Source organism: Pyrgilauda ruficollis, unplaced genomic scaffold (assembly GCF_017590135.1).
Source record: "Pyrgilauda ruficollis isolate IOZ18807 unplaced genomic scaffold, ASM1759013v1 scaffold156, whole genome shotgun sequence".
Classification (NCBI taxonomy): Eukaryota; Metazoa; Chordata; class Aves; order Passeriformes; family Passeridae; genus Pyrgilauda; species Pyrgilauda ruficollis.
Window position 1 is genome coordinate 8976 of NW_024514321.1, and position 27122 is coordinate 36097.

At 39.7% G+C, this 27122-nt stretch overlaps 1 protein-coding gene across 1 annotated transcript in view; it reads right to left on the reverse strand.

Moving 5' to 3' along the window:
• Nucleotides 1-256: 256 nt before the first annotated feature.
• The window catches only part of NELL1 (neural EGFL like 1), a 209023-nt gene continuing 182157 nt past the window's right edge, over nucleotides 257-27122 (reverse strand). The window contains exon 15 of the mRNA XM_041461862.1: nucleotides 257-603. Coding sequence (XP_041317796.1) covers nucleotides 446-603 — 158 coding nt within the window. The 3' untranslated portion in view covers nucleotides 257-445. The remainder of the gene's footprint in view (nucleotides 604-27122) is intronic.

Here is a 27122-nt window from a genome sequence, read left to right on the forward strand (position 1 = left end):
GGTAGAACTATGAGGCTGTCAGAAGCAGATTTTGAAAAAGAAAAATCTGGGAACAGGCAAAATCTAATCATGACTAGTGAGATATCTTTGAACAGGCTATGATTTTATAAAAACTGTGACTTAGAAACAAATCAAATATTAATAATTCAATAACTTGAAGTGAAAAGCAATCATCTGAATTGTGGTCTAATTTGCACAACAAATTTAGCAGAAGCAGAAGGAAACCTTGAGCTTGCACCACAGGAAACTGGTGGAGCAAACATTTTTCATTTGATGTCCCTTCTAATTAACTAAAAGTGCATGCTGGAAGCAAAAGCAGAAACATCCCTGATAAAATTCAACATGGCAAGTTTCAGACAAGACAAACTTTCAGCAGAAAAGGCAGAAATGGAACAGTCATATCTTCACTGGAGAGAAAACATCAATCAGAATGAAATAATAGAAATTAATTCTTCCACATACCAGACTTCTCATTACCAAAGAAGGTGTTTTTCAGTAAAGCTTTACCTTTCTCACAATGACTTCCAGTGAATCCAGAAGGGCAGAGACATTTGTTAGGAGCTACACAAGTTCCACCATATCTGCACCCTTCTTCACAGAATGCTGCAAGATAGAAGGAATATGTGGGTGATACTTCATTTTTTTAAATGTACGTTTGAAGGATAATAAGAAAAACATCTAAATTCTAAGCAATTAACAGAATTTAGCATATCCACCTGCATTCAATCCACCTGCAAACACAAAGAGAAGCAACTCACTAATAACAAGAGGAAAAATCTCAGATTACACCATAGGCAAACCACCTCACCAATAAAAGATTAGTAACCATCTGGAGAAAGAAGAGAAGAAAAAATACATCATATGGTTTTAATGGGGCTGATCATCTTTCCATTATATTGAATATGCAGATGACAATTACTATGCTCTGCTAATCCACAGAAAATGAGCAGGTTGGATGGTGTTAAATACTGTGATCCTCACTTCTATCAAAAACTTCACTGAAATGCCTGTAAACACATAATATTTTGCTTTTTAAATTTTTATTGTAAAGGGTAAAGTATTGTGGAATTAAGAAATTAAATAGGGTGAGGATCATGACTGAAGAGATGAGAAGGGTTCAACCCCAATATAAATGTCTCTACTGAGATGTGATTTTTGATGGAGCAATACTGAAGTTCTCCAGAAGTGTATGTGCCCAATTACTAGGATTTCAAACAGCTGATGGATCTCATCTTTTCCTGCCAGCACAGTGTGACATTCCTCTTGCTCACAGCCAGTTTGGCAGCAAGTCCACTGAGTGTGCAACAAGTCTGTTCACTGTTTAAAGTTACTCCTTTTTATTTCTTTTGGGGAGAGGAGAGGAGAGGAGAGGAGAGGAGAGGAGGCATCAGGACACTTCTCTACTTTGGACTGGTAACTTGAGTAGGACCCTTGCTACAGCTAAGAGCAGGCCCTACCCGTGACACACTCCCTGCCCCTCAACATTCATTGAACTTCACAAGTGACTGAGTGGGTTTGACTGCACTTTTGAGAGAAGTTACAATTAATATTTAAACAGCAGCTCTCTGCATCTAAGCTAATAACAGATTTGCAAAGTGTTTCCTGCAAGCTAAAATCACAGATGGAGTGTTGGCAAAGAGATGTTATAAATGCTATGAAAAGGCTTAAAGTGCTAGATAACAGAAGAAATGTTTAAGATTTATTTTCCACTACACTAAAAAGAAAAATAAAGTAAATAGATTTCTAGGCATTAAAAAGAACCTTTTGCAATTGTTAACCACTTAGAGGCAAAAAACCACATCACTGTATCTCATGACTGAACTGACAGACACATCTGCCTTACTGTAAATACATAATTCATAGCACACCATACTGTTTTATGGAGGAGAAGAATGCTAAAATGTTTTAGACAAGATCAAAGTAGAACATTGTAAGCGCCCCTGGAGCAAGGCAGTGGTGTGGAGAAAGCACAGTCACACTTCCTCCCCATCAATGCACCCGCTCCATGTGGAACTCTTCTGAAATAAATCTATTCTGAAACCAGCCAGTTTCTGAATGAGAAGAGAAATATGGTGTAAGAGTAGTTTGGGAGGTTTTTGCATATAAATATTTGTAAGAAAGTATAACGGTGCTGAAAGTACTGGTAAGAAATACAACTCAAAGTATACCAAACCCACAATGAGACTCAAAAAATTCCTTCCAGAGCTACTGAAAGCATGTTTACTCATCTCTAGTCTCAGCATTCTCAGAGAAGGTACAAGTTAAATTCTACATCTACATGTTTTCTGGTTTGAAATTGTGAGTGAACAGAGACTTTTGTGAAGTAGTAATACATTTCTGCACAACATCAAAAGAAGCAGGATTTGTGGCAGAGCAGAAACAAAAAAAAAAAAAAAAAAAAGGCAAAAAAAGTGAATAGTTTGTCCTTAACATATCCCATAATATTACACTGGGAAGGAACCACATAGGGCTCTTGAAAGAATTCATAAAGGGGAAAAGAAGATTATATTTATTGTCTATAAAAATCATGCATGACCACTGAAAGTTATTAGTGCTGATAGGGACTGGCAGGTAAGAAGGCTTCAGTGAGGGCTCTCCTGCACTTTCTTTGCACCATAATGAATAGTACCAACTCAGTACAGTGAAATATCTGCTTCTTACAGTAAATCCTGTTAGGAGGTCAGCAGAGTGAGGTGGCATTTTCTTGTGTTCTCTTAAAAAGATTTCTAGCAGGGAAAGATTATGTGACAGGGCTGGTCATGTCAAGGGTTCCCCTTGGAACTTGTATGTTATGTCAGTGCAGCAGCCAGATTGACATCCAGAAGCAGAGCCAGGTGTGCCATTCACATCTGGGATGTCATGGGCCAAAACTCTATCTTTGTATACCTTCCTACAACTATACCTCCTATATGCACATTCAAATGTGCTAGCACTTACTTGTCAAGTAATTCCAAATGTTACTATCCTTTATGTCTCCTATCTTAGCAACTTACAGGGAAAGAAAACCAAAGGCAAAATATTTGCTCTGGGACACCCTAAGGAACTTCTGCACTACAGGCTGCTGTAAGAAAGGACTTTGTGCTGCCCAGCAGTTACCCAGGCACCAGCCTGTTATACAGATGGTTGAGGATGAAGCTGAGGATGAAGCTGAGAAATGGCTGCAGGAGGAAAGAATACAACTCTCCTTTCAATTTTTGTAGATGCTGAAAGATCTTCCGCAACACAGACTGTGCTTGTCTTTCTCACTCAAAGGTTTTGCTGGATTTATGGGATGTAGTTCATCCTTACATTTTTATGCAAGAGGAGAAAACCCCAAGGAAGAGTGCCAGCACTATCATGCTGTTTCCCAGATGCTCCTTGTACAAACTGTCTCATTCCTGCATTGTAGAGGCTTGCAGGAATAGAACATCAAACCCACGAATCTCAGAACACAGTTAAAAAGACTAAAGGCTACTGTCCTTAACTGCTAAAAAAGAGCTCACAGTACTATATGCAGTACTGGTAGCACTACTCTCAATAATAAAAATGCTCAATACCTCTAATAATAGGTTTCAATTACATTTCAATATACAGTTCCAGTTGCTAGCAATTTTACCAAACTTCATTTATCTGAACTCTTTTCTCTAATAGTCCTCCCTCTGGCTGCAGCCTTTTAAAACATTTTCTCAAAATTAATTCATTTCCAATAATGAGATTCTTCCTTTACTGCATTAGCAGAAGAAATTAAGTAAAATCCTTACATCCCATCTGTATCTGTGCCTTGTGGACAAGAGGACCCAACAGGGAGCTGCTCAGCAGCTGAGGAGGAAACCAACTGGAGTGCCCATGCTCTCCTGAAACTACTTGCTTTGGGGCTTATGCTTTGTTATATGTCTTATGGGCGCTGTGATATACATTTCACTGTGGTTTGGACCCCTCAAAATCAGCAGTCAATCTGGGGGTGGTGGAATTGCCAGCACCACAGAACCAGCAGTTATAAACGTTGATTGCACACTCCCTCCTACTCAAAGTTAACACAAGAAGGACAAATCATGGATGGATCAAGTATTGCTCATGTATTCCCGTAAGTAGATCCTGTCTTTGAAATCATTTGCAGGCTGGCAATCTTGATACAAAGGAGAGGGGTTACTGAATTTACCATAAAGGTTTTATCAGGAAAATGAAGTGAAGATGCCATTAGGGTAAAGTCTACACAAGTAAACCTCTCTCGTTTAGAGGCTTATTCAGTGTTCTGTATGTAAAAGAAACAATCTATTGATTTCAGGAGGCTTCTGCCAAAGTCAACAGATCTCTCTAATGCAAACAGATTTCTTCCTCCAAAATAAAAACCTTTGCTATATAAAGATCTTTCCTAAATAGACATAATTTCTCTGCAGAGGAGGAATTTTATTTCTGATGCACATCCTCGGACATGCACAAGCTGCAGTATTCTGGATTTTGTATGGCAGTACAGTACACTACCTCACTGGGCTACCACAGGAAAGCAGATACTGCAGCATGGAACCCTCAAGTCGAACAAATACCTCTCACTTTTAAGTGTAATCCAGTAGATACTACAAAGCATTTATACTTGAATATATAAAATTGGTTTTGTAGAAGAAAATAAATAAATAAAACCAAATAATTACCCTATAAACTTAAAGGAATGGTACTTGACTCTGAAGAGATAAAAAGGTCACCTTCCCAAATAAATCATATATATTATTTTTTTATATACTAAATGCCTGTGGAGTTAGAAAATGGACATTCAGGAAAGGCAAGGAAGGGGTCAGACTGCCTGGCTAAACAAAAGTATACAGTGTTGGAAGAGATGGGCTAGTGTAACCATACAAGGAATTTGATAATCACTTAATGGAAGGACCACAATTTCATTAGCTGATTGGATTTACTCAGACAAATGCACATAGGGGTGCAGTTGGTGACAATCCAACTACATAAGCCAAATTCCAGAATAACCAGATGATACCAGTTGCTCAGGTGGCTTCAGAGGACAGCTGGGAACGTGAAGAGAAAGCACACAACTAAAACAAGGGAGCAGTAGGGGCTCTGCTCTTTTTCTCTGTACTCAAGTGTGACACTATCATCTGTAAAAGTACAAAACTCTTTTTGGTTCAGTGACCTACATCCATTGGACACAGGGTGCGACTTACTTCACACACAGTCTGTCAAATGCCACTGGAGACCTTTTACAGCTGGCTGGAGTCAGAGAAGGACAAATCTGGCAGGAATGAACTTTGGCCAAAAGAATGGTTCCTTGAAAGTTTTATTCCATGTTGAAGCATGAAGGGGAGTGTGGGTCAGTCTGGCAGTCAGGATGCAGACACATCTGAGAGTGAAGACAAACTCTCAGCTGGGCAGCTCTCACTTCTGTGAGGGGCTTGCAACCCAATTTATGCTTTGGATTTTATATGCAGTATGTAGGAGGGTTATTCAGTTTGGGAAGAGCCTATAAATTTCAGATTTTCTATCAGCTGATCATAAAGCTATTATTCCTAAATTATTTTTCTAGAAATTCCACATACAAAAGATACTTTGCAAATGTAATTAGCATAATTGCTGCCTAGTGTAGTCAAAATTCCAAATCCTGGCAGTACAAAATGTGTAAGTGTATGAGAGCTAAATTTGAATAAAGATCAATGAATTCAGAATTTAAGTTAGGAGATGAGAGTTTTTCAAAGTACTCAGAAAAACATGAAGGAATTCCTTCAAATTTGGCAGGCAACACACAGTGAAAGACAGAAAAAAGGGCAGAATAGAAAATTCCCTAGCAGGATTATGAAGAATAAAAAATACATCAGGAAGAAATTATGTCAAATATAATAGGCATACACCCATACTGTGTGTTAATCTGTGTGTCTGTGTATACATTTGCATGCTACATAATATTTATTGAAGTGGTGAACTGATGTTTTAGAATTTGTCAGTAGGCTATTTCAGCTGATAAAGCAGCGAATCTTTTCAAGTTCCCAGTGCTCTGTCACACAGCACTTGCACAATTAAGATTTAGGTGAATTTGGAGGGCTGAGCATATCTCTCTGAAGGCTCTGAACTCTGAGCCATTTCTTTACTGTGGTATGATGCTAAATTCTCTTGTTGCTTGGTGTTTTGCTTGACTGATATGTAATCAAGCTGTGGCCATTTGTAGGCAAGCAGCAGGCCATTCATCTGGATGCTTTCAGTATGGGCTCAAGTGCTCTTTAGCTGGAAATGCTGAATTATTTTGAAAAATGAAACCTAAACTCCTGAAAATTAGTACAATGAATCACAGTGATAAATACTAATAATTTCCTTTGTATTACCCCATTAATGGAGCTTACTTTTGAATGTACAAGTCACCTACCCTGGTTTATACATTTTCACCTAAAATCTTTTCTAATGAACAAACAAGCTATATTTAATTAAATTAATTCAAAAGGCATATTGAACAGACAGAATCTGTCCCTTCTGCTCTCTTGGTAAAATGGCATATATGAAACCCTTATTAATGTCACCCTTATTTTATGGCTCTGAAGACAGATATGTGACAATTTTGAAAAATTTATTTGAAAAAGATCAATAGAAGCAGTAAGGGACAAAAGCAATATAATAAAAATTGTCCTGTGATATATTATGCTTTTGAAAGCATCTCTCACATCCCCAGATAACTGTGCTAAATGAATAGTCTTGTTGCCATTTTACTGCTCTGCTTCCTCAAGGCTAGACTCTTCAATATTTTTAGTGCACCATTTTAAGCCAAGTGCAGCTGTCTCTCTAGTAACCTAATAATAAGCATGACAAAATAGGGCAGAATACTTCTTCCACAAACCAACCCAACATCATCTTTCAAAATTCAAGTCAACGGTTTAAATTGCAAAATCAAACTGAAATTTACTTTGAGAAATTACATGACACATACTACTATTTCAGGGTTTTTTTGCATCACATCAATGTGCTTATTATACGTGCTGTTTATTTTAACAAATAGGCATAGAATAATTCATATTTACAAACGTAACAATTTCTTTAGAAATCAGTAATGCTTAAACAATCCTAAGTTAAAGATAAAGAAGCATGTTCCAGAAGCACAACAGAAGCATTTTCTCTTGCTTGATCTATTACCACAACTTTGTAAAGACCTGACCTCAAATTTAATTGAACTCACTGAAAAAAAAAAAAAAACCTGAATTCAATAACAGCACATGCAATCCAAGCTCTGCTTTGCCGTAGTGCAGTATATGGAATATTGAGACAACATTAAAATAATTTTCCAGCAACATACATATTAAAGATCTCTAATCCCAGTGTTCCACCCCATACAAGCACACTCTGTAGACACATTCAGCAGAAGAACGGCTGGATTGCCCCTAATGTAACAGGCATACACTTTTAATTCCCTCTCCTTGCCATGCCCTGCAGCACTGACAGGCATCCTCACCAATAAAACACAAGCCTGGTTACCAATGAGAAACATTCCATCTCAGTGTGAGAGATTCACTCTATATTGCTAAATAAAAAAATCTATCCAAGCACCTCAAATAACTGTGTGTTATGAAAAACACTGGAATGTTCAATAAGCTATAACAAAAATGTCTACAATGTTAATAAAACATTGGATTGAGGTAATTCTCTATATGAGAAACACTGTCTTTTGAAATTGTAGAGAAAGTTTAAGAAACATTTTCAGTCACGGCTGGAAGTGAGGATGTTGACTGTGTGCAATCACAGCCTCTAAAGTCTCAAATTCAGCAATATTTTTTTAAGGTTGCTTGTACCTTATTGCAAACATAATTGAATCTGAAAAAAAATCCCTTGTTTTTATAGCTGCACAAAATACGCAATAGCAAACCAAGGAATTATTGGTAACGTTTAACTATCTGAAGGTGACATTACTGGGAGGAATGAGATGAAAATGGGAAATAAAAGGGCAATGGGACTTTCAGGTCTGGATGAGGCATGTCTAAAGACAAGGAACTTACAAATAATTTACAAAGACATCAAGAGACCTTGAGGTGTTTAATTTTAAACAAGCACACTAAAATTCAGGTGTTCTCTCTCATTGTCTCTGTATTATGCTGCAAGTAACAGCTACAGTGGTGTCTCTGAAAACATTTTCTAATGGGCTTTTTCCTCACCTTTCAAATCTCACTCATTCTGCCAAGACAATCCACTCAAAAAAAAATTTCCTTTTTCAAAACTGGATCACGTAGTATTGACCAACGCCAGAAGGACAGGAATTGTCAGTCCCAGAGATCAGAGTCCTCTGCTCACACAACAGAAGGACGTCAGTAGGTGAAATTTTCAGAGCTCACAACAATACCCTCCAGCCCTCACTCCTGACCAGCACAGATGCCATATTAGATACAGACATTTCCCCATTAAGGAACAGAATTAACAGTTAATCTCAATTTACAGAATCTACCTTACCTTGCAGTCTCTAACAGATAGAGGTCTGAATTCACTAAAGGTGCTGCCAAGAAGGCAATCAAGAGATGAAAAGCCCTGGATCCCATAAGCAATGCCCCAGGGCATTCCGTCTCAGTTCAGATCAAGTTTGTATAAGGGAAAGAAAGAATAACAAGAGAAAACAATGAAGAGGGGTTGGAGAGGTGGAAGAGAGAGAGATTCAAACACAGTGTTAAAACATATCACACTACATAAGAATTCTCTCATACAGGTCTGGATAACTTTTGCACTCCTACACCTCTTCTGACTTTTGCAGTTGATGGATCAAAAAGAGAATGCAAATAACCATTAACTGAAGACAATTAATCTCAGTTCCTATCTGCACTTTAAGTGATAAACATTTTCAGTAGCTAAAAGATTACCACAATAGCAGCTTCTTCTCAAAAAATACAAAAGTATTCTTCTAGCAATTATTTTAATTTTCCCAGTGGCAAAAGAGACGTTCATCTCAATACCAGGATTCATCTGATATAATCTTACCAAATTGGTTTTATCCATTAGAAAAGAGACCAAACTTTGATATTTTGCCTTCTCAAAGAGACACCAGATTTTTTCAATAGCGAAAAAAGGAAGTCCTGAAAAGTGATATTTTTCTCACTGTTCAGAGAAATTTCAGTCTAAAAGCAGAGATTGCTTTTGCTCAAGCTAGTGTGACAGCAGGTGTTACACACATCACCATCAGCTTTATAATCATCGTAATATGTTGCTTTTAAACAAATCCTTTCATCTCAAGCCTTTATATATTATGAACAATTAAACCTTACAACCCCCCCAGTGAGGAAGATGCATTAAGAGCCTGAACCTGACAGGCACTACTACAGAACAGAGTTAACTACAGAAATATAATTTAATATAAAGAAAGCATTTAACAAGTAAGAGCGGAAAAACAAATATAATCTTTGTGTGTATAATCTTTCAATGAGCCAAGAGCATTTCAGAAACCCAAGGGGCCACCCTCTCTGCTACTGTCAATTAGTAATCTATACCAATTTACAGAGAGTCTAAGAATTTACTCTCTAAATTCTTGGAGCTACAAGACCCCAAGGAGTACATCACTGTCACTGCTTATAAGACCATACTGCTGACTTGTGTCTTTGCATGCACATGTACTCATGCAAATATTTCAGCTGATGTCTAGAAAACATGCATAACGCTGACCTGATTTTGCCACCTATTCCGTGTCTCCATTTGTATTTTCTGTAGAGAACTGAGTAGTAACATGTCAGGGAACAGCAAACCAGCACTGGAAAATGATGTACAGATCCTTGGTTGCTTTTTACAGAGCAGTGACACCTTGGTCACCAATCTGACTTCAGTGATTCTACATCAGTGCACTCTCTATTTTGCTGTATAAGCTCCAGCACAATGTCTTGTACTTCAAAAAACTGAAGTTATGAGAAATCCCTATAGCTAGCTCAAGCGTGCCTTTTGGCTGGATATACTGGGAAAAAATTTCTTCACTAAAAGGGTTGTCAAGCATTGCAATTGGCTGCCCAGGGCAGTGGTGCAGTCACCATCCCTGGAGCTATTTTAAAGGACATGTGGATATGGCACCTGGGGACATGTTCTAGTGATGGGATGGTCAGCGCTGGGTTAACACTTGGACTCAAGGATCTTTAAGTCTTTTCCAACTTTAATAATTTTATGATTCTATCAGAGGTGCTGGAACTTTCCAGAAGCACAATACTCAAAGCTTGGGGTGCCTGGCCAAAATTTTCTTTCCCAACACATGCAAAACACTCCAGCTAGTGTTTGTTTGCCTCCCAAACTGATAACGGCACTTCAGGAGCACCAGGGGACAGATGCTGCCTAGATTTTTTTAGTACTTTGGAATCATTTGGGATGATATAGTTCAACATAAATTTGAAATACCTTTCTTATGCATTAGTCTGCTGAGGGTACACAGTTTGGTCTCAGTGTAGAAAAAATAAAGCACCATAGAAGACAGCTGTAATCCTTCCATAAAGTACAGTGTGTGTTCCTAATGGAATATGATTTCAAAACAGATTTCCAGTTCTACCTTCTTAGGGTATCTCGTTACAATGTTTAGTTTGCGAAAACAGACTATAGGAATACTTCCTATATATCTTGGCAATGCAACATTTAATTTTATGGTGCATAAAATGCATTTCTCTTAACAGATGTATCCATTCCCTGATATCATGACTAAACTGCTTCATATACATAAATGCTGTGTGGGGAACTAGTGAAGCTGTGGCATTTATCTTTGTTGTTGTGTTACACACTTCTGCTTCGTCCTAACAGTCTGCTCCCCTGAATAACAACAAATTTAGTTTTGAATGCTCCTTAAGAGATTTGATCACATGCATGCCATATATATTCTTGCATATATTTTTTGATTATGCACATGAAGTGTCCCGGCTATGCATTCTAAAGTCTGTAAGAATTACAAGACTGTTTGTAGATAAGAAATTACTAAAATGAATACTTTTTTTTTTGAAGTGCAATATCAAGAAATGTTCCACAAAATGAAGTTCAGCCTTTAGCTTGTCAGAGGTTAGCCCTTTTCCCAAATCAAGGTTAAACATCCCATTTAATTGTGTCCTGTCAAAAAAAAAAATTGATTTTGCTTGGCATTGAAAAATTTTAGGATGGAGAAACATAATTGCAATATTCCTTAATTAATTCAGAGAAAACCATGTGCATATGTTTCACAGCTGAGAAGAATGACTGTGAGGACGCACCAGAGCCACACAGCAGTCATACCACTGCACAGATCCTGCAGACAACCTACAAACAATACGGCCCAAGAAGTGATCTGGAAGAAGAGAACAGGGATGTTACAGGGATGTTAAGGGACAGTTACATGACCTGATTTGTAGAAATTCTTCCCTATGTAAGTTGTGATATGAAATAAGGTAAGATTTGTTTGATTGTTAGCTTTTTCCAGCTGCCTGCTGTGACTGGCCTTGGCAGAGGAGAGTGAGGTATTTCTGAATATCTGTATATGCATGTTTCTGTTCTCAGTATCCTCATACTGAGACTTTCTGCAAGCTGGTAACAGCAGCTATGGCAGATGATGAGCACCTGACTTTATAAAACACAAACAATTTTAATGCCCCAGTCCTGCCCTCCGATGCAGATTACTTACTGGATCTGTGAGTGGTTTTACTAAATCTCCTAAAAATAGCTTCCAAAAACATATTACTTGAGTCTGCAAATATCTTCTTAAAAAAACCAGCAAATGAGCTCTACAAAGTGCATGTTCTTTGAAATAAGTCACAAATTATAGGAGTGACATCTGTGAGAATTAACTTTTCTGAAATACTTGGGTTCAAGCATAAACAGACCGCTACAGAGGAAATATCCGAAGACCAAATTAAAATTATTAGATTGAAGGGCTGATGCAAAGGTATCTCAAATATTTCAGCACCATGAGCAACCAGGATCTGGACTAGAAAGGAAACTGCTTCAGGCCATGTTTATTTTATTTATCAGTTCTAAACTATGGTAAATGAGAATGTACTTTGCAGTGCAATGGCACATTGTTTCGATACTCTTGTTCATATGAAAATGCCACTCACCAGGTATAAGAAATAAATCAATGCCATGTCATGGTTCAATAAAATAATCAGAAACATAATACACTGTAGTATACTCTCTCATGCAGTACCTACTCTTCATGTGCCTTAGTGGAAATCAGCGTACACTCAGCATAATTCTACATGACAGTTTGTTTAACAACAAAGCACGCTACTCGAGCCAAGAATGAGATATATGTGTGTGTGTAGTGCGGAGATACGTACATCAGATACAACAATTTTGCTTATTTTGAAAACATTAGTATTTATTTCAAAGATATTCACGTGACCTGCTGGAAAGCAGCTCTGTGGGAAGGACCCGAGCATCCCGATGGACAAGGAACTGTCCAAAAGCCAGCAGCGCCCCGTGGCCCAGGAGGCCAGGGGGATCCTGGGGTGCTTAGGGAGAGCACTGCCAGCAGGCCGAGGTTGGTGATCCTGCCCCTCGGCCCGGGGAGGCACGTCTGGAGTGCTGCGTCCTGCTCTGGGCTCCTGGGCACAGCAGAGACACGGAGCTCCTGGAGTGGCTCCAGGGACAGAACAGAGAGGATGCAGGGATGGGGCATCTCCCTCAGGAGGAAAGGCTGAGGGAACTGGGCCTTCAGCCTCCGGGAGAGAGACGAGCCTGAGGGGGAAGCTGTCCATGTCTGCCAGGCTCTGCAGGGAGCTGTCAGAGGAGGGACCAGGCTCCGTCTGCGCAGGGCTGCCGGGCAGTGAGATGGGAGCAACGGGCAGAAACGGATGCACAGGAAGCTCTGCCTGAATATGAGGAAGAACTTTTCCGTGCGTTGTATATTGGAGCTGGGTTGCCCAGAGAGGGTGTGGAGTCTCCCTCAGTGGAGATATTCCAGCACTGCCTGGTTGTACTTGTGGGCCGCGTGCTCTGGGGTGACCCTGCTTGAGCAGCCAGGCTGGAACAGATAACGCACTGTGATCCCTTTCAATCTTGTCCATCCTGTGATTGTTTCCAGTTACATTATTTCCAATGACGTGAAGTTGAAAATATGCCTAATTAAACCAGGTAGGAAATAAAAGCAAAGCACCACAAGTACTTCATTACTGTATTGTTTCACTAATACAAATTCCAGCAGGCTAAAGGAACTTTTCAAATATCTTCCTCTCCATTCCAGTGGGAAAAAAAAAAATCACTCCTGAGATCTTAAACTTTAAGTGTTCTCACACAAGTGGCTATGTACAGGAGTAATTTCTGTTTAAAGACACTTTTTAAGTATGATTTGACTTTAAAAAAAAAGTATATGCTTTCAATGAGCAGCACCAAGCGGTCATTTCTAATGTACGCTGAAAAAACAAGTCAAATTATAGGGAAAAGGTTCTCTCTGAACAGCTCTGTAAAACTTTATGCACACGACTGTTATATCATTGCTGTTTTCTTCTTTTTTTCAAAAAAAATCTCCCAGTAAAATTACCAGGTGTGTTCTACACTATGAATAATAGTGCATAGCAAAAAGAAAATAAATCTCTTACAGTGTACATAATCTGTCATTAATAACAAACAAAACTACTGCTGCTGGATAGCCCTGGAATAATATTTCCTGTTGCTGTATAAAGAGAAAACTTGAAATAAAAATATATACTGGACAGAAAACAAGCTTGTACTTAAAATTACTGTCACTCTTGTGCACTGCAGCTGGCATGTCAGCATTTCAGGAACTGACATTTTATTATCAGACCAGAAATCTGATAATTCCACAGCCACCAAATGGGCTTGAAGAAAGTAATGGGCAGCAGCACCAAACCTGTACAGAGAGAAATCTGCTGCACAGGAGTGCACAGCCTGACAGGCTTGTGCTTCTGAACGGTAATCCAGAGTCTGCAGTCATCTATTTAACCACCGAAGAGTCAGCAACAGGGAAAGACTCCTCAGACTGCCCTGCCTGTAGTGTACTGCCACAGACTATTACATCCATCTGAAATAAACCTTTTAAATTGTGGTCTGTATGGCACATTAGCCAGCACAGTAATTCTCAAGCTCTAGGGGGCTGGCAGAACATCAAAAAGCTATAGGGCAAGATAAAGACAGTGCATTTTTAGAGTGGAGTGTCAGATACAAGTAATACTGGGATATTGCTATTGCCATGAAAAAGCTCTGCTTTCTCAGGATCCACAACCCCATTTACTCAATTGACCAGTACCAGGGTATTTAAATACACATTTAAGACATTAAGAAGTTGAATGAAGATACTTAAGAAAGAATTGATTTTTGTTTTTTCCAAAAGACACACAAAGGAATAAGATACTTCTATATCAGTTAAATACTCAAAGGAATTCAGCCTAGGTAATTCACCTATTTGCTATTGTATTTTGTTATTGTTGAATAAATCAACAAATCCAGCATCACAATAGCAGTGACTTAGTTCTGCCTGTGTTGTGCCACTGAGGAGGTACTTCAGTGAAATGGGAATGTTTCTCAGAGCTGTGTGCCGAGTTTGGTGAACCAAATGAGATTACAAGCTTTGCCATTTGCAAACTTGTAAGAAATCTGAGTCCAACTAAAAATGTTGTGACAGACCAGGAGCAAGACAAATAAACAAGGTATCCCCTGGGAACAATAAACAGTCAAAATATTGAGGGAAAATTATACTGTTCATTCATGAAAAAGCAAAACCTCACAGGGAAATAACAAAACACAACAGCCCCCCAAATAATTTTAACACAAAGGTAAATAGAGGTAGTTTCTCCAAGCTGAAACATCTTAATCTGTCCTCTAATATACAAAAGTCATATATTGAACCTTGGTGCTTCAGTAACATGTATGTGCCAAATAAGTCTGTAGCAAGCATTGCTTTACATTGATAACTACAATTTGGTGCTGTCAGTATGTTTGAGCAGAGGGCAGGAACAGTTGATAATGTGACCTAAAACAATACTAAATACATCAGTTATATTAGAAAAGTGTTACAATAAAATTCGTGTTTAACATTTGCTTATTATAGAAAATACTTCCCTAAAAAAACTCCAACCCTACCCCACTAGCACCAATAACAACAAAAAATCAGGCCATACACCAGGGCACAGAGATCCAATGAAGCATAAATTTAACATATGAGCACCTTGATCATGTCCTGAGTAAGATCATGCAGGGCAGGTTCAGAGAGGTTGCCTTCCCTGCTGTCCTAACTCCTGGGTGTTTGAGTCTCCAAGAAAAAAATGTAAATATGCTTAGTGATGTAAGGAAAGCTGAATGTGATGTCAGCTGGTTTCTAACAGCACTGCCATCACATCAGGAAATCTCTCTAACTCCCTGCAGTATTGAAGAGAGTTTTTGGTGGGTTTTTTTGTGGTTGTTTTTTTGGGTTTCTTTTTGTTTTGGTTTTTTTTTTTGTTTTGTTTTGTTTTGTTTTTTTTCTGAAGAGAGGCTCTACCTCTATTACTGTTAACTTGTGGGTAACAATCTTCATGAGAATATCCATATTGAGGAGGAAGAAATCCTGAAGCCAAGATGTTAGTAGAAGAAACAGGTTGAAAAGTCTCCAGGGTGAGAAAATAAGTCCACAGGACAGCTACCCAACATACAATTTTTGTTTCCACTTGACCAGCCTCAGAGATTTGCGATTTGGAATAATCAGAGTCTTTGGAGGAACTCGTTTCTTTAATACACTGAAAATCTATCCTGTTGTTTCACTTGTTTTAAATAGGCAGAGGCAAATAGTGCATCATCAAGTGTCCTAATTGATCCAAATGCAGTGCAAACTAAATTAAGGGGGTTGGAAATGCTGGAAAAATTAAACAGAGCATTAATAAAGCTGAAAATAAGATCTGAACAACCTAAGGCTATTTCTGATATTTCTTTACTTCCCTTTAAATAGATGTCTTCCTGTAGACTGTTATCAGCTCAGCAGGAGCCTTTCCAGAGAGGCATTTTTCTCATTCTGTGCATTTTAAGTTAGATTTCTATGAAATTCATCCTGTCTGTAAAAGCTGCTGCCTATTCCTATTAAAACCATAACTGCAGTTAAGTAATGATAAAATGAGAGCATGTGAGCTGCAAATTCAATCCAAGCCTTTATCTGAAATACAAAATCTGCTAGCTTATCTTGCAGATAGGGAGTTAGGGCACACAAAAGCAAGAACACATCTAAACAAACAGAAAGAAATCAATCCTCATTAGAAGGATTCTCCTCTACATAAATTGATTTTGGAGTCCTTGGCTGGCAGCAAGGCACTGATTCCACCTTCCTTCTCTGTTGCTGAAAGGGTCCATCGTCACTGGAAGGTGTGGAAATGGATGGGGTTGAAGAGAGCACTGCTGTGTAAGCACACAGTAAATGAGATGAGAGAGGATGAAGCAGCCCAGATCCAAAGGACAAGTGGCCAAGGGGCCTCTGAATAACATCTCTTGATCTATTTCTGAAGAGCGCCAGAGTGAAGGAACGCCAGCTGGGCTTCAAGAGGAGGGACAATCACCAGCAGGAAACTTGGAGCTTTGCTCAAATGCCATATGAGAGAAGGGACAGATGCATTTTATCTTTCTCTTCCAAAAGTTCCAGAAAAAAAAAAAAAAAAAACCACAAAAGAAAGTAAAAAGGAGCAGAGAAAGAAGAAAGTAAATGGCACAAAACACTTGGGATGTGTGAAAGTGTGGAAGAAGTGAGAAAGTGAAAAAACACACAGAAAAATGACAGCACTCCTAGATGTAAATGTCATTAAAAACCAGTCTCCCGAAAAAGGGAATACTGTTGGCTGCACAGGAATTTTGGCCACATCTTTTAATGTTTAAATTTTAAAAATCAAAAGAGAAGTGCCTGCTGACTTAAAAAGACAGAAGAATCCCATAAAGGGAAGTACTAGCTTTCAACACCTAAAACTGTACAGAAATTAAAAGAAAAAACTGTTATCATTGGAAAAGGCACCAAAGTCACTGTGTCATTACACATATGGTGCACAGAAGAGTCTGAAAACAGATTCTGATGACTAAAAGGTAACCTTAACAAATACAAACCCATGGTCCTGATTCCATTTAAAAATTATAATTCTTAACCATACCGATTGTGAAAGGACTTACGTAAAATTAAGAGTAAAGATACTGTCCTGCTACTTCTAACACAAATTGATCATTCACTGCAACCATTACAGCTCTTCAAGATATTTTGTAGCAAAATTGTCACATGTACATGAACCATCAGTGCAAAGGCACTTCAAGTAATTGAAAAAGAACGTTCTGCAGGTCTGGTGAAAGTAAAGTGTATCAGCTCCAAGGACTAAAACCTCAATGACTGCTCTCCCAAATAAGCATCTGAGCTGGCAGATCAGTCTAAGGCATAATGCTTTTAACTCCAGAAGGCTATTACATGCTGTTGTCTTCCCCGTTTATGCCACTGGCACATCCCCAGCACAGTTCCAGTACTGTTTAGTTACAGCTTGGCCTTTTGCACATTTAATGGCCACAGATGTAAGGGGTGGCAATTTGACTGGTACAGCTCTGCAATAAAGCTAACATCATACATTTCCAATATTCATCACAGCTTTCCCCCAGAGTCTGCTGCAGCTTTGACAAGTACATGTATCCTCAACAGGCATTTAATGTCTAATGTAAGTCAGAGTTGAGACACAAACACCAAAATGTTCAAGCTGAAAGGAGAAAGTCTAAATATTATCTACAGTAATCTACAATCCAGCTCATTCTCTCCTAGAAGAATTGAGAGGGGAGAAAAAAATCTTGAGCCATTAGAAAAGAATTATTACAAGAAAACAAGGCTTGTACAGAATTCCGCTTGTTAAGGACTTCTGAGGTCAGACCTAGACTAGCCCTGCCTGCCCCAGCACATGCCACACACCTGGCAGTAACCAGGGGCCACCTTGCACATAGAGTCACATGAAGAAGGGGGCACAGAACATACCTTTGACTGCTCAGAGATTGTCTTAGCATGGAAAGACATACACCTCAGAAGAACTAAACTGAGGAATAAACAGCAGCAAATTCTTAGACCCGAACACACTGAAGCAAACAAAAACTCCCAACTCTCACAGCAAGATGAACTTGAGTGAAACTGAACAAAATGCTCAGTGAGACTAAAGCAAAGTGGTATGGATGTGGGCTGGTATGCTGCTATAAACTTTTAAAAGTAGGAAAGCAGTCACAAACCACAGTTCAGCTAGTTCTAACCAGTCTGCTCACAACCTCTTTTACTACTTCCACTCTGACCTTACTTCAGCAGTTAAGGCTTTCTAATAGGGGCTCTCCTCATTTAAAGAAAATTTTTCTTTCTTCCAGGACACAGCTGCTGCCCAAACAAGTCAATCATGCTGTCAGCAGAAGGATGAACTAAAAGCCTGGCAACAGCGGTGATCCCAGTCCTGGAAGAGATAGGAGCTGAAGAGAGGCTGAAAGGGCATCTCCAAGACATTCATTAACTAAAGAAGTTCCAGCAACTTTCGCACACATCATCTTATCAGTGTTTCCATTGAGGTTACCAGCTGCTCTGAAAATAAGAGGAGTCACTGGGAAGTTGCCAGAGCACTGATGAAATGCTTCAGTTCCTCTCCATGACCAGAATACCCAGGACAAGCATCATCTCCCCCGCAGAAGTATTGACCAAGACGATCAATAAGGTTATTTAAAAGGGGCTTCAAAAATTGATTTTTTCCAAGGGTCCTTCTATTTCGCTTCTCTGATGTCTCTCAGGGAGCTACATTTTCTTTACCAAAGTGGTAGAGAAATTACACAGAAGGACTAGTCAGTCAAATGGATATAAATATAAAGTCAAACGGATTCCATCTTACTGTCATGGAATATAGGTGGAATAAAGGAGTGTATAATTACTGAGTCTCTATTATTTTTTGAAAGATGCCCTTACTGAACAGGTGTCTGAAGAACTTTCACATTTTGCATTCATGGTTTGTCTCACCTTGGCTAGGCTAGACTCTTTTGAGAAGATGACACCTGGAAACACAAGAAGCTATCAGTGTGTAGGTAACACTCAGGAATTGCTGTTTCCCACACAACTTCCAATGAGCCCATTTTCCAGACACGAGAGGAAGATTCCAAAGGTTAATATTACAAACCATGGAACTTGTAAATGCTGCAACAACAAAAACACAATTAACCTGTAGAAACTATTCCTATCATAAAATACTCCTAGTAATACTGCAGAAAGGGTGCTTGTCATCTTCTCAAGTCCAGACCTGAGACTTAACTTAGGCTTTTCCTCATGTTCCAAGCAGAAAATGCAGGGAGGTTCCCAACTTGTGACTGCTTTGCAGGGTTGGGCCACAGTGGGGTTGCAGTTGGGGTCAGAGAGGAAGAATTTTGATGCTATTTGGCCAATTCCCTGTCACTCCTGTCTCATCCCTGCTTTTTCTGCTGCTTGCCAGCCCATCTGCTTGAGAGCACTACACACCCAAGTGCTCGTATTCCTTCTGCCCAGGTCCATGTTGGAGCTGCCATGACATTGTGTGAAGCAGAAAGGAAAATCTTCCTCCAAGATGGATACTGTGTTTGCATGCTTTGAGCTCGGGAAGAGAAACTGTATTTAGAAGGGTGACTGGAATTTTACTAAGAGATATGGCTTATCCAGTCTCTTAAATAGCAAAAATGCTTTTTTCTGAACATTGACTACGTTTTTCCCCCAAAAGATGATGGAAACCTGTTTGTTAACCCAACTGCAGGTGCAGAAAACACCACTGGCTTTTAGAATTTCTGTACAGCAATCCTGAAATCTCTTTTCTTGTCACTCTGCTGCAGCAACATTCCATTTAGCAGATATTCACTTTACAGTCTCCTTTGAAGAGACATTCATTTACATCTATTTTACATGAACTAAATTTGGCATTGATTGCAGCAGACCAGATGCTTAAATGATACAAGAGCTGACTGCAGTGCTCATCTTTATTTACTGCTCTGGCTTGAGCTGTATAGATTTCTAAACATTTGTATATGTGCTGGTGAGATTGGAACTATTTTCACATTAATTTAATTTTTCGTCATTCAGGTCAGGCCACTGACTTTGGTTTTAGATTGTCTTTTTATAGTTCAAAATAAACTTCATGGAGAAGCATAAATTTAATCCATACATTAAGTTGGCATTTCAGGTACAAACAGGAAGGGTGTAGGGGGTTTGGTGAGTTTTTAAGCTTTTCTCAGACAGGCCACTTGTCCTCATGTCTCTCTTTCAAGGCTGGTTCATATGATGCTATGTATAAAAGCTGGACTTTATCAGTAGATAAGTGAGGCTTTTCTCATTGAGAGCTTTCTTTCAATGAAAGAGTACAATAAGCATTTTCTTCAAATTTTTTTTCCCTTGCTTTTTCATTTATCCGCTTGGATACTGAGATCCATGTGCTGATCCTGTAGCACAGACACACAAACAGTAAGAGCACAAAACCAGCATCTCAAACCACAACTACCATCACATGTGAGTTAACACGTAGAGCACACCTTGAGGGGAGAGCCAGAGTCCTGTTATATATGTCCTTGTGTCGCCCTAATTTTTTAAGTTTTTCTAAGCCTTCTGATGTTTACATTCTTGTAGCAAACTTTCTCACACACTTTCTGTAAACAACTTATTGTTTTGCATTCTTTTATGAAAGAAGAGAAATTTGATGGACTGTTGGTTTGTCCAGTGTCATTGGAGAGGTGGCACTTTCACCCTCCAAACCTTTACAAATCTATAAATGTCAGAGTCAGAAAATAAGCTTCCCTTTTTTACCTTAAGAACAGCAGCGTGTTCGCGTCGTGTTTCCATGTCCTATCGTGACATCCTTGTGCTCCCTCACCCACAAATTTATTTGTGCCATGAAACCAAACCTCTGCATCTCTGAACTTCTAGCTTCTGCCTGAAATAAGATATTAATGTTCTTATCTCTTCATTTACTGCTTACCCTAAATAGTTTCACTCTCATTTTTGACTCAGTGCATTAACTGCTAGGTTGGATTTCTTATTCAATAATCCAAATATTAAATGCACATAGAGATTTTCTGGTTTTGATCCTTTTCATTGAAATGCTAACTGTGTCTTTATTATGCCTTTAAACACGCAGAAATAGAACAGCTTACCTAAAAAGCACTTCCTTTTGTACCTCCTCCTTAGTAAAAGACCTTGACCCAGTAAATACATCATAACTTATCAGCGTCAGAAAATTCTTCCTTGTGTTTTGGAATCATGGTCATGGTCTGACAGATTCTTGGCACTGTCTTGGTCTGGCCAATTAATCACTTCAACCCCTGATTTATCATCAAGTAGAAAATATGACATGCCATGGAGCCATGGAGAACTTGTATATGCAAGGGTGGATCAAGTCACGGTGCCCATGGACAGGGACAAATCATTCCCACGCCCAAACCACCCCAACTCCTGCCACCAGGCAAGGACACCGCCAGAAGTACATCACCACAGCTGGTTTTGTTCCTCCATGGTGCCAGAGGATGTGGTGGTGCCTGTGAAAAGCTGCTTGGTGCCAGATGTCCGCAGACACCACCCCTTCCGCAGATGATGCCCCACTCCCCTTCCAGGAGCACACAGGTGTAGTAAAGCATTACAGCCTTACCTATAAACATCTTTCATTAACACCACAGAGACCTCCAATGCTGATCCCCCTCCTTCCATTCATAGACAGAAAACTCACATCGAGTTTTGCTCAGAAGTGCAGGAACAAGTGTGGCAGCGTAGGAAATCACCAAATCCTTGCAGCCCAGCACTTTGCATTCTCCAGGCTCTTCCCCTTTGAGATTTCTGTATTAAATAACTGTATGTGGAATCAGTCATTAAAAATTTTTGGCATTATTACATTTTAAATGCTCAGGAATTCTCTTACTTTCAAGCTCCAATATTCTTTAAAATTTTGTATCATTTGCTCTTGTAGCTACAGTGTCCTTTACCACTTTTCTTCTTCTCCCTTGATGTTTATCTCTCACTGGATTTGTACTAGGTACAAGTAAATCTTCACAAGCTTCATACTGCTAATGCTAAAAAAAGCAATTCTCTTTAATCCATTTTTATCAGATAGATTCTGCATTTCTGCACACACCCTCACAGCCATCACTGAACATGTTCCCCATTTAAAATCATCTTTCTGGAACAAACCTGACAGAAGTACATACAATATCTTCAATGAGATCTTAAATTAATTTTTTTTGGTACAATATTAAAGCTTCTTTGCCTCTAGTAAAAGTACCTCACCTTTCACTGAGCTGGTTCACAGTAGCAGCTCACTCTCACCTAAAGCAATAGACCACCTCACTTTCTGTGCTACTTTAAAATGAGAAGCCCCAGCTGTATAGAAAAATTCCCTGTAATCAGCTTCTAAGACTTCTTAGGCTATTATAGTATTTAAAGTCGATGATTACATTCATCCACAAGACCATATAATTCTTCCTGGAGGAGAACTCAGGGTGGAAGTCCTCCCAAACCCTCCTTAAGTAATCATTAATACATAAATTGTTAAGATTATTGAGGCCTTTTTGGTATTTTGAATGGTGACCTACCATGCTACCCACAGGATTTCACACTGAGTTCTCAGTACTACCCACTAATTGAGTAACAACACCTTGCAACACACCCAGATCTATCCTGACCAATTCAGCACAAAGGCTTCTGCTGAATTCCAAAACTTGAACGAGGCCCACAGTGGTTTTGGCCCAGGAAATAAGCACTATTCATTTTGGTGCACAGGAGCATCAACATTCCCAGGAAGCATTCTGCATTTAGAGACTGCTTCAATAATTTCATAGACCTCATCAGACTTTGCTTCCTTGTCATTCCAAAAACTGCAGTAAAGAACTTTACCCAGTGAGAGCTGTTCACAGGGTAGGGAATGTTGGAAATCAGGATGCCTGTGAAACCTGCTGGGAACCAACCAGGCCACTGCAATATAAGCAGCAGATAGTGAGCAAGTAAGTTTTACCAATGCCAAGTTTCCAAGTTGTTATTCAGGGCAGCCACAAACATATCTCCAAACCAAGACAACACACTTTGTGCTGAAAGCTCCTGCCTCAGTTCAGAAGCAACTCAAGCTTTCCTACCAATGCTCTCTGTTCTTGTTTATTTTAGCAGAAGTTGCAATAATGAGGGAACCTAGTGAGCACAAATTTTCCTTCCTACAGTATCATTTGTCAACAGAGATTGCTTTTTAATATTATTGTCATGCTGCTGATAGATAACAGAAGTCAACAGTTCCTTTTCAATTCCGTACAGAGTTCACCATCAACAAACAGTGCTGCTGTCTGTCAAAGATCTATCTTTCCAATTTGTGTGTATCAACATGCAGTAATATCTATGTCAATTTCAAGGCAAAAATCTCTTCATGGGGAAAGTGAATAAATTTTCTATTATTTGGAATTTATAATCTACAATAAACACAGCTACTAACATGTAAAACCATGATAATGAGTGACTAAGCAAAACGGGTATTGCAAAAACAGAAGAGAAAAAGGATAGTTTATGTTCAAAGTTCCAGATGAGGAGAAGGGTGATGTACTCAACAACGTTTTTGCCTCATTCTTCAAAGGCACCCTCTGTTCCCACATCTTTCAAGTGGATGGACAGCAGGATGGGGACTGTGGGATCAAAGTGCTCCCCACTCTAAGTAAAGGTCAGGCTCATGAGCACCTGGGAAACTTGAATGTACATAAGTCAGCGTGCCCCCAGAGCTCCTGAGAGAATGGGCTGATGTAGCTGCCAAACTACTCTCCATAATAGTTGAAAAGTCATGGAGTCAGTTGAGGTCCCAGGTGACTGGAAAAGGGGAAACACCATACATGTCTTCAAAAAAGGTAGAAAGGAGGATCCTTGGAAGTACCATAATCTGCCTCACCTCTGTGCTGGGAAGGACATGAAACAGATCTTCCTAAAAGCTGTGCTGAGGCCCATGGGGGACAGGGAGGTGATTTGGGACAGCCAGCACATCTTCACCAAGCACCAGACCTGTCTGACCAACCCAGTGGCCTTCTGTGGTGGGATGACTACATCAGTGCACAAGAGAAGGGCTACAGATGCCATTTATCCGGACTTCTGTAAAGCCTTTGACAGAGTACCCCACCACATCCTAAACCGGAGACAGATGGATTTGATGGATGGACTGTCAGATGGGTAAGAAAGTGATTGTACAGTAATATCCAGAAGATTGTGGTCAATGGCTCAGAGTCCCTATGGACATCAATGACAAGTAGTGTCCCTCAGGGACCATGCTGGTGTTATTTAAAATCTTCATTAATAACACAGATTAAGGGATTGAGTGCACTGTCAGCAAGTTTGCAGATGACACCAAGCTGAGGGTGCAGTGACACACTTGAAGGATGGGGTGCTATCCAGAGGGACCTGGATAAGCTCAAGAAGTGGGCCCATGGAAATCTCATGAGGTTTAACAAGACCAAGTGCAGCTGCTGCACCTACCTGGGTCAGGTTAGCCCTTGGTATCAATCCAGGCTGGGGATGAACAAATCCAGGAGAGCCCTGTGAGAAGGATTTGGGGGTGCTGGTGGCTAGCCAGGAGCCAGGAATGTTTAATTGCAGCTCAGAAAGCCACCTGTGTCCTGGGCTGCATCCAAAGCACGGTGGGCAGCGGGAGAGGGAGGGCATTCTGCCCCTCCCCTCTGGTGAGACCCCACGTGCAGGGCTGCATCCAGCTCTGGGGCCCCAGCACAGGAAGGACATGGAGCTGTTGGAGCAAATCCAGAGGAGGCCACCAAGGTAATGCAGCACCTCTCCTGTGAGGAAAAGCTGAGAGAATTGGTGTTGGCCAGTCTGGGAAAGAGAAGGCTTTGGGGTGACCCAAATGTGGCCTGCAAGAAGGATGGAGAGAGACTTCTTACAAGAGCATGGAGTGACAGGACAAGGGGGAATGACTTGGATTTAGATTAGGAAGAAATTTTTTACTGTGAGGAGAGTGAGGCACTGGAACTAGTTGCCCAGAAAAGTTGTGGATGCTCCATCCCTGAAAGTGTTCAAGGCCAGGCTGGATGGAGCTCTGAGAAACCTGGGATAGTGAAAGGTGTTCCTGCCCATGGCAGGGGGTTGGAGGTAGATGATCTTTTAAGGTCCCTTCCAACTCAATCCATTCTATGGTTCTACGAACAGACTGAGCAGTACCTCTTATCAAGAAGGGAAAAACCCAACACAAAACCCCACAATAATATAAAATTGATACATTCCTGCACTAAAAGTCTGGCTAGATCTATCTTTATGTTGATTGCACTAATTAACTCACTAACAACATCTTCAGATAAGGTACTTTTTTATCTTTACCTGATTTTCTAAAATGAAAGAAATAGAGCACAGTCTGTAAACATGTCCAGGACTCAGATGTTATAAATGGGAATAATTTCTCCAGCAATATGATACTATTACAAGAAAGCTTTGAGTTATGGACATTATCAAGGACAAAGTTTTAACCTGGCTGTAGTCCACTGAAATCATTGTAGGATTCAATGATCGAGTTTTAAAAAAATGAAACATCTTTTGTACTACAGTGGGTGGTGCTGTCACAACCATGTGTAAGCTTTTCTACCAATTTTTGTGCATGAAACATAATTATTTTACATAATGCAAGCATAAATTCTCCATATACAACTGCTAGATATACACAACATAAAGACATTCCACACTGGTAAAGATGACAAGAATGGATTTGAAACAAAGCCCAGATCCATGAAGAAACTTCCAACAATTGCCAGCCTCTCATTAAAAAACTTATTCTAGGTCAAATTCTGGTGATCTGCAAGACCTTACTCTTTAGGTGATTGCTGCAATAGGAGGATGTAGAAATCACTGCACCTTATGGACATGTAACTGCCCAAAATTCAGCTGAGTTTCTGACCTTTTTTCCCTACAAATTCCTGAACTGCTATTTGCTGTACTGTGATACTCAAGTGCAATTTAAACCAAGACAACACAGGAAGCAGTAAGTGTCACTATAGGACACGAAAAAACACGACACGAACACGCTGCTGTTCTCAAGGTAAAAAAGGGAAGTTTATTTGCTGACTCTAACATTTATAGATTTCTAAAGGTGACAGTGGATTGGAGGGTGAAAGTGCCACCTCTCCAATGACACTGGACAAACCAACAGTCCATCAAATTTCTCTTCTTTCATAAAAGAACGCAAAACAATAAGTTGTTTACAGAAAGTGTGTGAGAAAGTTTGCTACAAGAATGTAAACATCAGAAGGCTTAGAAAAACTTAAAAAATTAGGGCGACAAGGTCCTAAAGTTACAGCTTATGTTACTATCACTAAAATCTGGGGTTTATAAATATTGGCTCTACTTGTTTTTCAGCAGTCATCTCCAAAACAATACCTGCACTTCCAAACAACCACCTTTTGTTTCCATATGTCTGTCCTGCTCTCCAGAGATCCTGCTGCTGTTCAAGCCAGACCCAGAGACCCTGAAAAGAATAAAACTACTCATTTAATTCCATGCTCCCAGGAGGACCTTATTGTTCTTCTCTGGCCTCTATTCTATTCACACATGTCCCTGTAACAAACAGACTTTTAATCCAACACAAGTTTTATCAGCATATTGCCTCCATGGAGTATATGAAACTATTGTGACATACTTGCACTAAGAATGGCATTTCATGACCCCAGGGAGAGGGACAATAGGAAAATAACAGTGCAGAGATCCAGAGGCAGCAGAGATCTCTAAATCACACCACGGTGTTAGGGCTTATCAGTTTCCCCCAGCTGTACATGGCTGTCTCCCACGTGTTTCCCACAACTGCAGAAAGCCCCTTGCAAACCTACAGGCACATCAGCCACTCCTCCTCACCTCCTCAGAGCTCCTGTTTGCTCTCCTCCTCTACACTGCAGTTTCCTACCCAGCTCCACCAGCTATATTAATGCAGCTAAAATGCTTACATCGCACCTCATACTCTGTTTCTGGATATTTTTTTCTGAATAAAAGATGTATTTCACCTTCATGCAACTGAAAATCCTGACCTATCCTAAATGTAGACCTTCTACCACTTGAAGGCAGAAAAAGAAAAAAGAACAAGCTGAACTTGGTTTATATGAGGAGTTACTGAATTTGTGCCATTTTCATCCAGACTCCAAGGAGGAATAAACACAATCTCTCACAACATAAAACAAAAGCATCACCTGAGAGGGAAGATCTTCCAAGATACAAAACAAACCCCAGGGAGATCTATCCCAGTGGTCTGAGCACCACAGATAAGTGAGTAGAGCTG